At 27.0% G+C, this 13,906-nt stretch overlaps 2 protein-coding genes across 2 annotated transcripts; both read left to right on the forward strand.

Moving 5' to 3' along the window:
• The first annotated feature begins 156 nt into the window (after window positions 1–156).
• On the forward strand, window positions 157–3,219 carry LOC107167914 (uncharacterized). Its single transcript, XM_089221154.1, has 8 exons — window positions 157–943; window positions 1,014–1,097; window positions 1,158–1,328; window positions 1,425–1,608; window positions 1,698–1,968; window positions 2,045–2,537; window positions 2,639–2,835; window positions 2,921–3,219. Exons 1-6 carry the CDS (start codon window positions 698–700, stop codon window positions 2,367–2,369), a joined length of 1,281 nt encoding a protein of 426 aa, XP_089077280.1. The 5' UTR covers window positions 157–697; the 3' UTR covers window positions 2,370–2,537; window positions 2,639–2,835; window positions 2,921–3,219.
• A 2,460-nt stretch (window positions 3,220–5,679) lies between these two features.
• LOC107168060 (uncharacterized) lies at window positions 5,680–10,099 on the forward strand. Its single transcript, XM_015517335.2, has 7 exons — window positions 5,680–5,866; window positions 5,944–6,035; window positions 6,115–6,243; window positions 8,726–8,813; window positions 8,900–8,975; window positions 9,540–9,753; window positions 9,842–10,099. Exons 1-7 carry the CDS (start codon window positions 5,814–5,816, stop codon window positions 9,880–9,882), a joined length of 693 nt encoding a protein of 230 aa, XP_015372821.1. The 5' UTR covers window positions 5,680–5,813; the 3' UTR covers window positions 9,883–10,099.
• Window positions 10,100–13,906: the final 3,807 nt, after the last annotated feature.

The raw sequence follows: 13,906 nt of genomic DNA on the forward strand, positions 1-13,906 counted from the left end.
TTTGTTTTTGTTCGATTATCAAGGAGGTTAAAAAATCCTACTTCACGACTTCTGGATCACCACCTTTTGGTCCACGATATGTTTGTTCCAAATTTTGTTGATTTTTCATCATAATTTAACGCTAGTCCATAGCAATTTAATGATGGGTACCTATAACGGCTATAACTATAACGTCCGTGGCTATAACTTACTGTATAAGACATTAAGACGCAAAACCTTCACAGTGAAGTTGTAGCACTTGTAGCTGCACTGTTCTATGACAGTAGTTACCATTATTATTATCAACATTTAACGCTTTTCAATTTTTTCTACCACGAATCACAAGTGATTCAGTTTCAGACTATTCAGACTGCAGTCCATAGAATACACTAATACAGATTGCAGTCTGCAGACTGCAATAGCCAGTAGCAGTACTTTATCTCTTTTCTATGTGCAAGTACTTCACTTCACTCTTCAATCATCGGCTCATCGACTCATCACTTCATCAGTATTCAGTAATGAAAATGATTCTATTCTGTGATGATTGTCAAGTGATGACCGATCAGCATGTGATATATTTAAGAATTAGAAATTGCTTAATGCATATTTAATTATTTCGTTTTCTATTTTAATATTGTTACCTATTTTTAATTTAAAATTAACATTTTTAAAAGGTTATTAACTACAGTATCAACTACTAATCACAGAATAAAATTTCATGATAAGTAATAACATTGTAATTCTTTTAAAAATGCGTTGCTGTGTAGCTTCATGTATTACAAAAAAATTGAAAAATACAAAAATAAGTTTGTTTGGCATACCTAAAAATGATTCTTTAAGACTTGAATGGGAGAAAGCCTTAGGAATGCGTTTTAAAGCTAGTTTTAGAGTATGTCGTGACCATTTTAAAAAGGAAGATATAATTGATACCTGGGTATCTGGCCAAGGATTAACCAAATACACAGTAAATATTAACAACCATGATGATCAAATCAAATTGTGATGTTTACTTATTGAATATTAATATTTTTTAGATTTTTTTAAAAAAACCCAAACTCCGCAAAGGTACTATTCCTATTGCTTTGAAGTCATTTTGCACTGTCTCATCTGTATCTCAAGTAATTTTTAACTTAGGAAGCCCTTAAAACTGTAATAATACAGAATTTAAATTGTTATAGAATTTTAAATCAAGTGTCGCACAGTCAAAAGTACCAAAAGAATATGATGTTTTGATTTCAAACATCAACAATGACCATTGCTATTACTTAGGTAATGGTGATACATCGGAAAACACAAAACCATTGGATGATGATACAGTTTTATCATTATCTCCACCTGAAAGAATAGAGGTACATTATAATTATACTTAATAATATTATTATTATTTATTAAATCTTTGTTACCTAGTATTATATCACACAGAATTTAACTCGTTCATTTTATAGGTAAAACAAATTTCATATTTTAAAGATATTTTAAATCAAATAAATACAATAAATATTCCTAAACAATGGTTTTATGATGATATCTACGTGACCAAAAAAAAAAAAATGATCAGTTTTCATAAATTGGGACCATACAAAGATGACCTTACTAGAAGTATAGAGAAACAATTGATTTTGACTGAAGGTGAGTGTCTTAACTTTTTAAATAGTATCAAATGTAATTTTTTATTCAATATGAATTCATTATATTTGTAAAATTGAAATTATTTTCAGATTTACAATTATTACTCTATGTTTATAATAAGAAAATCAATATATCTGAGATAGGACATATTATAAGTGAAGTGAATACTACTGTTAATACATGTGAAAAATTACTAAATATAATTAAAAAATTTGATGAAACTCTAGTATGTCAAGGTGCTTTACCCTCAAATCAAATTGATGATGTTAATTCTTCATATGGTTATCAATTTGTTGAATCCTATGGAATGTGGAGACATATAAACTGCTGCACAATACTTAAGGATAATAGTATAAATAGGTTATTAATTTCAAATTTAAATAATAATTTATTTTTTATCATCAATAACTAACTATTTATAATTTTAAAATTTCAGTAATATTTGTGTATGGTGTAAACGTTTGTGTTATATTATTAAAAATAGAAAGTTACGCTTGAAAAATAATCAAACAATCCGGATATTCTTTTCTCCAAATCAGCAAAAGATATTAAAGCAAATAAAAGCTCAGAAGAATTTAATGAAAAAAAGATATTGCAGAGCAACAAAAAGAATTATTTCCCTTCAAAATCAGTTAAACGACCTTAAAAAAAAACCTAAAGAAATCTCTGAAACTAGAGTTGAAGAGATTTCAGATCAAGACAGTTTAAACATGTCAATGTGTCAATCTGATCTGATTTATGTATCAGATGATTCAATTTAATTATTTAATTTTGCTACAGACTTTAACCATTTCCCACACCAAGATGCATTAGAGCTACAAATAGTTGTATAATTGGTGGTGCTAAAATATCAACTAATTTAGTAACTGCTTTTGATGTGAACAGCATCATATTCTCTTTGATATGTGTATTTCTTTACAATTACTACGGTATGTTTATTTATCATATGAATTAACTATAAACTTTGTAATATATAACATGTGATTTATATATATATTATTGTGTTTGGCAACTTCATTAAACATTGCAGTGTTAACATCAACATTATCAAATGTATTCAACCTAATGGAATGTGATTTTATTTTGTTATACTATAACAATTCAGGAAATACATCTTAAAATATTGAATGCCTAAGTTGATGATCAGAATGATATTTAACGATTTATCTTGAATTGTTATAGAATCATACTTCACAATATAAAATTCACGAAAGAAGAATTTGATAGGTACATAATATGGACAAATAATATCTGATAAAACTATTTACTTTAGATTTACTGAATATGATTATACATTTTATTATCATTTCAGACTTACAAAATTGTGCGATCATTTAAAAAAAATTTTATCATATTGAATTACAGTATATCTCATGATGATGAAGTCACTCAAAATGTAAACCAAAAAAAAATCATATACAATGATTTTAATGGTGTAGCATCTAACAAGTGTTGCTATCCAACAACACAAAAATAAAGTCAATAATTTCTATTTGTTCAAAATATTTTATACTTAAGTATTACAAAAAACAATTCTTACTTATAAAAAAATCTAATAGATACTGACTGTATTAGGATAAAATTGTAATTACAATTTTAAAATAATTAATATTGTTTTAAAGATTTTTCTATTTCATAAATGTACTTCTGTACCAGTCATAAATTTATTTATAGGTTAAATTGTTGATTAAAATGGAAAATTTGCATAAACTGTTTTTAACTGTTTTTACATTATAATTATTTTTTTTTGAATAAGTTGTATTAAAAAAGATACTTTTTATTTTTTATAGAAAGGCCAAAAATTTTTTAATTTTGGCGTCTTTTTTGAACACTAACGAAGTCCACCCAATATTTTCAATTTGTTGATTAGCCCATCAGAAACTATAATTTCATCAATATCTAACAGAAACCAGATAGATTTTATGATAGGCTGAACAAGAACTATGCATACCAATCTATCACAATTAACTTATAGAATTAATTTTTGTAAAACGTACAATTGTGTATCAAAAAATAACTTTGATGTTATTATCTCTGAGTACTGAGTAGTATGAAAACAGTTATAGATTTATAAAATAATTTATTATTTTTAATTTCTCACGAATCAATTAATAATACTTAAAACTCGGGCAATTTTGATGTTGCTCGATTTGTGATGTTGAGTATAAAGATTTGTTCCACGCAAAAAAATTATGAGGCGTATTAGTTTTTTGTTAACATTTATATTAACTTTCAACTAAATAATTGCATATGGCTGGTTGTTAAATAGTAACAATAAAATTCGTTAAAAAACGAAACAGAAATCATCGGCAAGAGAAAAATAATGTAAAATTTATTTTTCACATGATTTTTTTGTGGAGGCTAAATAAAACTATTTTCTGTTAAGTACACACCAAAATCCAAAAATACGTTCTATTTTTAATTATACAACTTAGTAGGGAATTAACTTTAAAATAATGTTTTTTGATGTTTAATTAAAATGTATTTTACGTTTTTTTCTTAGATTCAAATGAAATAACCACGTGATGCATCATGCATACTAAAAGCTCTATTAAATTTCATGTTAGTAGGACAGGACGTGGCGTGGTTCATCATTTCAACGTTCTGACTTACAATGTATTGTAACTCTTGTTTAGTTTTAGTTACGATTTAAAATTTACCAACAGATAAAATATATAATAATAATGTACAATATTATAATATAGCTATACCATCATTATTACCATAATGTTAGCAAGCCCAAATTATAGTTTCGCCATTGATTATAGAATAGACTATAATAGTATAATCAATGTTTCTATATTAACGTTTTAGCCATAAGGACCACGGCTTATGATAGAATGGTTGCACATCGGGCTATACTACGCAATGTTAGAAGGCGGTATACGAGAGTTCATCTAACATACGAAAAAGTGAACTACGCTCTGGGTGGTTGTTAATTGGTACTACAGTATTAAAATATTCCCATTTCCCGCCATAATATTAAATTATTGCATTTTCAATAATAAATATAATATAATTGAGTTAATAATATAATTACTTAACTATTATAGTAACTTAATTATTATAATCACGATTCACTGATCTCATACTCTATCTATATAATAATTAAATGACAATGTTATGTTTATGTATTATCTTTTAAACGAAATCTCATCACTGTAGTCTGTGTTTGATAATTGGTTTTGTGAATATTCAATTACGTTTATTGCCTTTTTGGTAATTATGCCTAATTATTGTGCAATTCATGAGTCACATTGTGCGTCCAAAACTCTTTTTGGCGTTCTTAAAGAGGACAAAATAAAAAAACTTTGGGAGGATGCTCTAGGTATTAAATTAAAAAAAAGTTTTAGAGTGTGCGCCTCACATTTTAAAGAATGTGATATTATTAGCACAAGGGAGTCTGGTGAAGGACTTAATAAGTACACCGTAAGTTTACTTCTTTATTGAGCTACATACAATAAGAATTTGTTGTGTTATGAATGATATGATATTATTCAATACACTATGTACCTATGTGTTAAAATATGTCGTAGTCTGTAGGTATTATTTTAATTTATAGATATGCTTAAAAAAACACAAATTAAGAAAGGGAGCAATTCCATCAAAATTGTGTGAACCAGAAACTTCAGAACCCGCAGTGGACATTGGAGTAAATAGCAATTACAATTTGCTGATAGATATTATATCTTTTACTAATATGTAAATTGTATAGAGGCTATTACACACATTGCTATTTACCAAATAGTAAATTTTAAATTAGTGTTTATTTGTTTTGGGATATAAAGTTTTATTACATATGTGAAGCCACTATACGCACCTTATTATTATTGATGAAATAATTTTTCATTTCAAAATTTGATGAGCTTAAAACTTTAATGGATTATCGGATTATCCATAAAATTTGTAAATTACTAATTAGTACTTTTTTAATACCACAATATAAAATAAGAATAGAATTTTGATGATGTATATGTAAGCAACTAGATAGCGGTGTAACGTAACTTTTAACAGATTTCTGATAAGAACAATTGGTGATCACAAAAATAATGACTCGTTGTGCAACCATTCTATCTTAAGCCGTGATAAGGACTGATCCTCGAGGCTCGAAGTACAAGTTTATCAATTAAAAAAATAAAAATTTCAGTTTCGATTCTTTAAATTTTCGTACACCAACTATAATATACTTACTAGTTATTGCCGACATGAGTATTTTCAATTGGATTAATAAAATATTTAACATCGATGTAAAACCTAAGTAAATCTTATTCGAAACCTAAAAGACTGTAATACTATTTTTATTTATTTGCCTAATATTCTTATCTTTTTTTTTAGTTCAGATCTGCCTTCAGAATTTCAAATACCTTCTGAAGATGCTGAAAATATTAAACCCGGAATACATAATTCAAAAATCAACGATTTTAATGGTAATTATTTTGCTCATTAAGTATTATTTAATTACCTACATATTATTATGTTTAATGAAATAATTAAATCTATAAATAGATCCCTTCAATAGAAAAAACATGTTTGAAAATGATATAAATGTGTTTAATCTTGAAGATGTCTTTAGACTGATGGAATTAGAATTTGAAAACTTTCAAAATCATATTAAAAAACCAGATATTTCTACAAGTAAGTATTTTATGGAGTTTATTCAAAACTGATGATAATATTAGTTTATATTAATTCAGATTAATATTAGTTAATTAAATTTGTTGCAATTCAAATTCTAAATGACTCTGTAAGAATGTAACTTTACCTTCTATACCAAGAGTGGCAAATTATTTGAACGCATGTGCCAAAAGTTACCCTTTTTCTTTTTCAAGTATGCCATGAAAAATATTATATATTATATATAATATAGCCAATATATATGTGTGTGTGTAATACAAATATTTAAATTTTTTGCGTGCTCTCAAAATCTTTTTGTGTGCCATGGATTTGTCATCTCTATTCTACACAATGATAAACCTATGTATAGTAAAAGCCGCTTATTAAGAACACTTGGGACCAAGGTGAAATGTGTCGATTAATTGATTGTTTCTGATAACTAATAAGCGATTGGTTTATTCATGCGTTTAAATGGTATATGTATACGGCCAGTCTGTCCGGAATAATTTGTTTCAATAATGCGATTGTATCAATTATCCGTGTTCCTAACAAGCGGCTTTTAATGTATTAAGTTAATGTCCTCATCTCTGAAGTTAGAACATTAAGCCAGGCACGTATCTTGGACCTCATCTTGGGGGGGGAGGGTGATTAATGTTTTTAGGAATACCTAGTCCAAATCCTCTATAATACATTTAAGCCGGTGTGCTCTTACATTAAAAATAATTTGCTGTGCCTAAATAAAATAACATTTATTAAACAACTGTAATTTAAATAGTTAATAAATAATCGTTTAATAATTGATAATAATATATAAATAATATGTTATTGTCATAATGAATTTATTACATCTGTCATTTTCTACAATAAGAGATTGGTGTGTCTCCTTTCATTTTAGCAAACCTTTGTATAATTTCTTGAGTGTCAATTTCTATTTCTCTGTGTATATTCAATAATGCTAATCCACATAGCCGATTTTGTCCCATTTTTGAGCGCAACCAAGTTTTTAATCTACAGAATATGCAAGCATGTAGCAAACATTCAAATCATACAAGCAGATTAGCGTGCATAAGCGGATGCAATTATAATAGAAAACAAGCAAATTTAAAAACTACCTTCTTAATGTTGAAAATAGTAGATGATACTAAGAATTAAGACGGACTGTATAAAGACTTATGGGGGGGGGGGGGGGGTGATCCCCCTTATCACCCCCCCCCCTCAAATACGTGCCTGCTTTAAGCACATTTATTTTTATTGTTGTAATAGCTTATATAGTTGATATTATGAAATGTACTTTGTACAACTTCATAGATCTGCAAATATATTTATAATTCAATTGTAATTTGTAATACTTTAATTTTGCAATACATATTATATGAAAATAATACTTTTTAATTAATTTTAACTGTGTATATATAATATCTTGGTTAATATCTCAAATAGGTAAAATGGAAAAAAAACTTATTTTGTCATTGAAGAAAAATAACAATTTATCCAAAATTAAAAAAAATGTTTATAAAAATGTATTGAATAAGTACAATAATATACAATATTTGATGTATTGTAATAATTATCGGTAGTTTTTTCCATTAAGGGGATTGGAAGCGGCGATTTTCTGTCTTTGTCTTACATACAAACAACATAGAATTATAGACGCATTTTTTATGTCAAACTTGCCAATTAATATAATGAAGCGATAAGAATTTTAAAAACAGATTTGAAATTGTCGTCAAGTCTTCTTGAAAACAACCTTCCCACATTTTTGAGTTTTTAATTTAATATTCTCCAAAAATTAAAATATGTCAATTTTTTTACTATTCTGTTTTAATGTACCGTTTTTAGTATTTCTAGGGATAATATCAAAAATGTGGGAAGGTCAATCTCAAGATGACTTTATGACAAATTCAAATTTGTTTACAGAATCCTTTTTCGCTTCATTATATCAATCTGTATGTTGGACGTAGAACACGTCTATAATCCTAAGTTGTATGTGTGTTAAACAAAGAAAGACAATTGCCGTTTCCAATCCCCTTAAATTGAAAATTTGGCTTTGGTCCAACCTGCAAAAAATTGTCTTAATATAAAGTATAAATTGTCAAAATTTTACAGGTTGTAAATTAGTGAAAAAGTATTATAATTAACGCTAACACTAAAATATAATAGCATTGTGGAAAATTTGAAACACTGGCTCCAACATCCTCAACCTAAATTTAACTTCAAATCATGCCTCATATTTAAAAAAAATGTCTATCCTTTATTCCCTCATATAAAATAACTCACACATATTCCTTATCCTTATTAAATTTCATGACCTCCCTTTTACCTAAATGCAATTTTAATAAGTCGATTATAATACTCACTTAATGACAGACTAAAATATGTTTTCATTGACCACGTCAAAACATGTTATGAACATATATAAAAAAAAATGAAGAATTTTTGTTATATTCTTTTAAATATTAAATATCTTGCATTCATAAACACTAATATTTTTTTCATATTTCAGTTTCGATCAATCAATCAACAGACAAAGAAGAATTAAATGGTATACCAAAAAAAAATTTTATAGCACAAAGTACTTTTCTTAATCCTAGGTAAATAAACCTTAATATTTATTAACTATTATTTTATCATTAATTTAAAAATGTTTGGTTGTTTACAAAATTGAACATTATATTAGTCCAACTTCAAAACCATTGAATGGACCTTTAATAAATATCACAATGAAGGATTCAGGACCACAGCATTTTGTAAAGGTTTGTGACATTTAATTCACTCAAGTTTAAAATCTGTGTTATGGTTAATTGGTTCCACTTTTATAATTTATTTTATATTAACTAACATATTTTTGCTTTAACTATTAACACAATTATTACACTAATTCAAAATTTAAATTTTGTAAGAAAAAAAAGATTATTCAGAAGAAATTATTATTTTTAAATTTGTTCTTATGTTTACTAACATTATATTTTTTTTAAATTATGTTAGATAATATTTAATTAGTTATAACTATTATATGTATTTTACGTTTGTATAAATTGAGTAGAATACCTCCCAATATGATTGCCTGCTACTCTGCTAATCTAAACTTTAAATCATAGAATAAATATACTTAATAGTATATTAGTAAGTTTTATCTACAGTGAAAAAAATACATTTTCCATGTATGTTGACTAAATGAGATAAGTGAGAGCAGATACTTTATAACAGCAAAACAATACTAGAAAATATATAACATTCGCATATTGTATTCGTATAATTGTTTACCTTAATTTTCCTTTACAGAATATGGATATAATAATTGAATGTTTAATTTTTAGGCTGGTTGGTCCTCCTCGAGATCATCTTATGTATCTAAAAATTGCAATGGCAGAATAATTGAAAAAGAAACCCGCACTAATCAATTACAAGATGGAATTACTGAAACAGTAATTATTATGAAAGATGGAAATAAAAAATGTGTAGAAACAATATCGGAAAATCCAAAAACTGGTGAAAAAATTGAAAATCTACAATTATCCAACTTGGATCAAAGTAATTTTTAATACAACAATAACTAGTTATACCATATAGGATATAAGTTACTAATTAATTTCACTCTTTCTTATTTATTAAAATATAGATGAATTGAATGAATTCAAAAATCAATTTTCAAAATTCTAATAGCATTAATAAATTTGTCAATGGATAGACACAAATATTGGTGATTTACTGGTGTAAATATTTATTATATCCCAGACCGCCGTGGTCAAAAACAGGATTGAATCATAGATTTGAGAAAAATATCATTTTTTTATTAACATAATATCTATAGTAGTAGATTAAATTACTATAATTGTTAACTGTTGAAAATTAAAATATATGATTGTCAGAAATTAAATATTTGTTTGTGCATTTTTTGTTGATTTTGCTACATTTCAATATAAATAAATTAATAATAAATTTGATTCCAAATTAATTTCTAACACAAACTCCTTTAATAACAAATATAGTCTTCCTTTCTATTCTTGATAACTCCTTAATTTATTAAAAATTTAATTTATTTTTATTTTTACTAGTAATATACAATCTGTATCATTATACAATAAGAATATACGCTTAGAGTATAATTGACGGGAGCATTATTATGATGGAAGGAGCCACCCAATAATGATACTTTCTAATTTATTAAAATTAAACAAATAAAATATAACTTATTTAATAAGATACTGTCAATAATTAAATTAAATTGGCAACTTTTTCATCAGGTGAGTTGTTCTGGCACTCGTAATCATTACACCCTCTATACAATTTAATTTAATAAAATATAAAATATTCAATTTGTATTCATTAATACCCCTTCCTTTGAACATAAATAAAATTAATTTGTCTGGGTGTTGTACTGCTGTATATCCTTTAAAAATTACTAATATAATTGAATTTGTTTTACAAGAAATAAAATATATTTATTATTAAACGTCAGATACACTACTGGTTACTGGGTCTAACATCTATGAGTTGGAGTATATCGGTAAATTAAATTCTAATTAATATACTGTCCCAGAACTACTAAAATTTTCCATTTGATAAATCCTATACAAATAAATAACAATACCATAATGTTTAATTATACCACAATTACAATTTATACATTCTTTGTACATTAAGAAATCAATACGGTGTAGACATATATAAAAATGAAGTAATATGGGATTTAATTGTTTATTATGATTGTAATACCTTTGTATTCACAATTTTATATGACAAACCTGCATCAGTTAAAAATTTAAAAATAAACATACCTATTTACTCTATTTAGTTGAATCTGAACACATAGTTTTTGCCCTCACAACTATAAGAGAGACACAATATGCTTGTCATATACCAGTTGGCATTTATACCGATTGCCGACAGAACATTCACAGTTAAATATCTTAAGCAGCTACTTAGCTACTTCAAAACGAAAAACATTTCTCCACAAATCACAGACTTAATGGCTTAAATTTGTTTACTTCAAAAATTGTTTTAAATCATCTATAACAACTTTAAATGCATATTTACTTAACAAACAATGTGAACATTGTGAACTAGAAAGAAAAATATTGTTACATAAATTGAGTTAAGCAAATTACAGCATATCAGAATTTGCCTATGAAATGGGCAAAGGTCCTAGTTTCACAGTCATATTAATGCTAGTGAAGACAGTGAAGTAATATATTTAATAAAATGCAAAGCGGTATAGGTTAAAATTCTATACAAAGATGTTCGTTATAAATATTATAATGAACTACATTGGACATTTAATAATCAATCAATCATATTTCATCGCACCAAAAACAAGGACTCTGGCAGAAATATAGTACAGGGATAGATTGCAATCATCTAGCTATTACCATTTGCATTTTATCTTGACGGAGATTGGGTTTCAATAACGTCAAAAATAAATGAAATCAAAACCCTTAAACCATTAACGGAATGGACTTGGACTTACAAACGCCGTTAGCATTTAATGACAGCAGTAATTTATACTTCAAATACAATGAATGCCTTCCAACAGTATTTAGGGCTATCAAACGACTGAGAACATTATACCTTTTTGACCGAACAAATGAGAATACTTAAAAATAACAAAGAACTTACCGCTGACCACAAAAAAACCCAAAAAAGGATACGATCGAGAACGAATTTACGTGCAACGTTGCAATATCATTTAACAAATATTCTTGAAGTAAATCATATGTAATATAAATATGTTTAAAAATGAAAAAAATTTAGAATTATAAGACTATGTATTATATATGTAAAAAAAAGTAAAACATGTAGATTATAAAAATATGTATAAAAAATGTAATAAATATGTTATGAGTTTATGACAAATGAGTTACCTATGAATTAGTTAAAACGGGATAGCATAATCCAACATACTCTAGATATTTTAATAAATTATTAGAACTTTTATTTGCTACATACCACATATATTCATTATGAATATTAATTAATTTTTCCTTTTGTTACCCTGTTCCTGTTATTTTTAACGAATACTTCGTTGACGTTTGTGCGACGGCTAAAACGCCTATTAACGTCATTTTCTTGTATATCTGGTATAAAAGTTACAAATAACATACAGTTAATTCGATAAACGTCCGATAAATATTAAAAATCAACTGTATTAGTCGTTTAGTCAAAAAGTTATAACGTTCTTAATCGTTCGATAGACATAGTCGATTTTTGTTTTCGTATGGCGCTATGTCCAGGAGTAGGCCCGAAGGCCATAGTCGATTATCATGCTCAAATTATTGTTCGATAAAATTTGGCAACGTTGAAAATAAAATAAAAATATCAATCGTGTTACCAAAAATAACGTTCTCAATCGTATTTTACCAGTATTTAGAATTATTACAGGAAATGGAGAACACGACGTAAAATAAAATCTTGCAAGACAAACCATAGGCCTGTCAGTAATAGATCAGAGTTTAAATTTAAAAACCTTAATTGACAAAAACACCGTTAGTAAACAGATAGATAACAACTTAAAAAATATGTGGAATTGATTTGGTAAATTTGTCTTTGGTCTGTTAGGGATATTTTACACTTGGAGAATATAATATTGACATGTTTTAACACAGGCTTAAACAAATCTCTATAATATGAGACATTTGGACAGAGCTTGAAATTAGTGGCAGACATTTTCTCCACCATCACCCATCATAGGCGGAGCCAGGGGGTGTGAAGGGTATGCTGTGGCAACCCCTAAACGCACAGACAATTTAGTGTGGAGTTCAAACATTGTATGATATTGTGATTGGCATTATATATAATTATTATTGTGATGTAATATTATGAATATAATAAAGTATAGTATAATTTTTTTTTTTTTTTGGAGGGAGAGGAACAAAAATATTTGCACCCCCTGAACGTGAAGGCTGGCTCCACTTATGTCACCCATTATACCTATAATGCACAACAACAAGAAAACGAAGAACAACAACAATCATTATTAAATAATGACAGAAAACAATTTCAGAGAATACAAATTCAAGCTTACAATGAATATAACGGATCAACATTGGTAATATTTTTTGTAACCAGTATAACAACCGCGTGGTGAATGGCGCACTATGCGTGCTTACTGCCTAGCGAACAACATTCGAACTTTTGATAATATTAACTACAGGAGTCAGCAACCTTTTTACCTACACGGTCCATAACTTGTTTCAGTTTTTCTTTGAGGGTCGCATACATATAAATACATATAAATCTGGCGGTTACAGTTGGCGAGAGGTTGGTAACTCATCATGTACGCCTCCCGAGGCTATGCGACTATGAGATCCTCATTTCCATTTTTTGACATACGAAAATTTGTGTATTGGAATTTTTGCTCATAAATATTGAGTTGGGCGAAATCAGTTTTACTCAAATTCAAACAAGTTATAAATATACATTTTCGTCAGATATACATATAGGTTAGAATAATATCTAGGAGTATATTACCTAAAAAAACAGTAAAATAATGTAATAATAAATAATATAATTTAAAAATGTGTATACTTACTCAACAATTTTGTAATCATTTATAATTTGATAATTATTCTAATAAATTCATCATTATTGTCATGAATATCTTAACAAAATATACTGATAATAAATAATATGTGTTTGGCTCCACACAAGTAATTTCCTAACCGGTATTAGTAAGGCACTATAAATG

This window comes from Diuraphis noxia, unplaced genomic scaffold (genome assembly GCF_037042655.1).
Source record: "Diuraphis noxia isolate RWA-SAM2 unplaced genomic scaffold, SU_Dnox_SAM2 contig0002, whole genome shotgun sequence".
NCBI classification, from domain to species: domain Eukaryota; kingdom Metazoa; phylum Arthropoda; class Insecta; order Hemiptera; family Aphididae; genus Diuraphis; species Diuraphis noxia.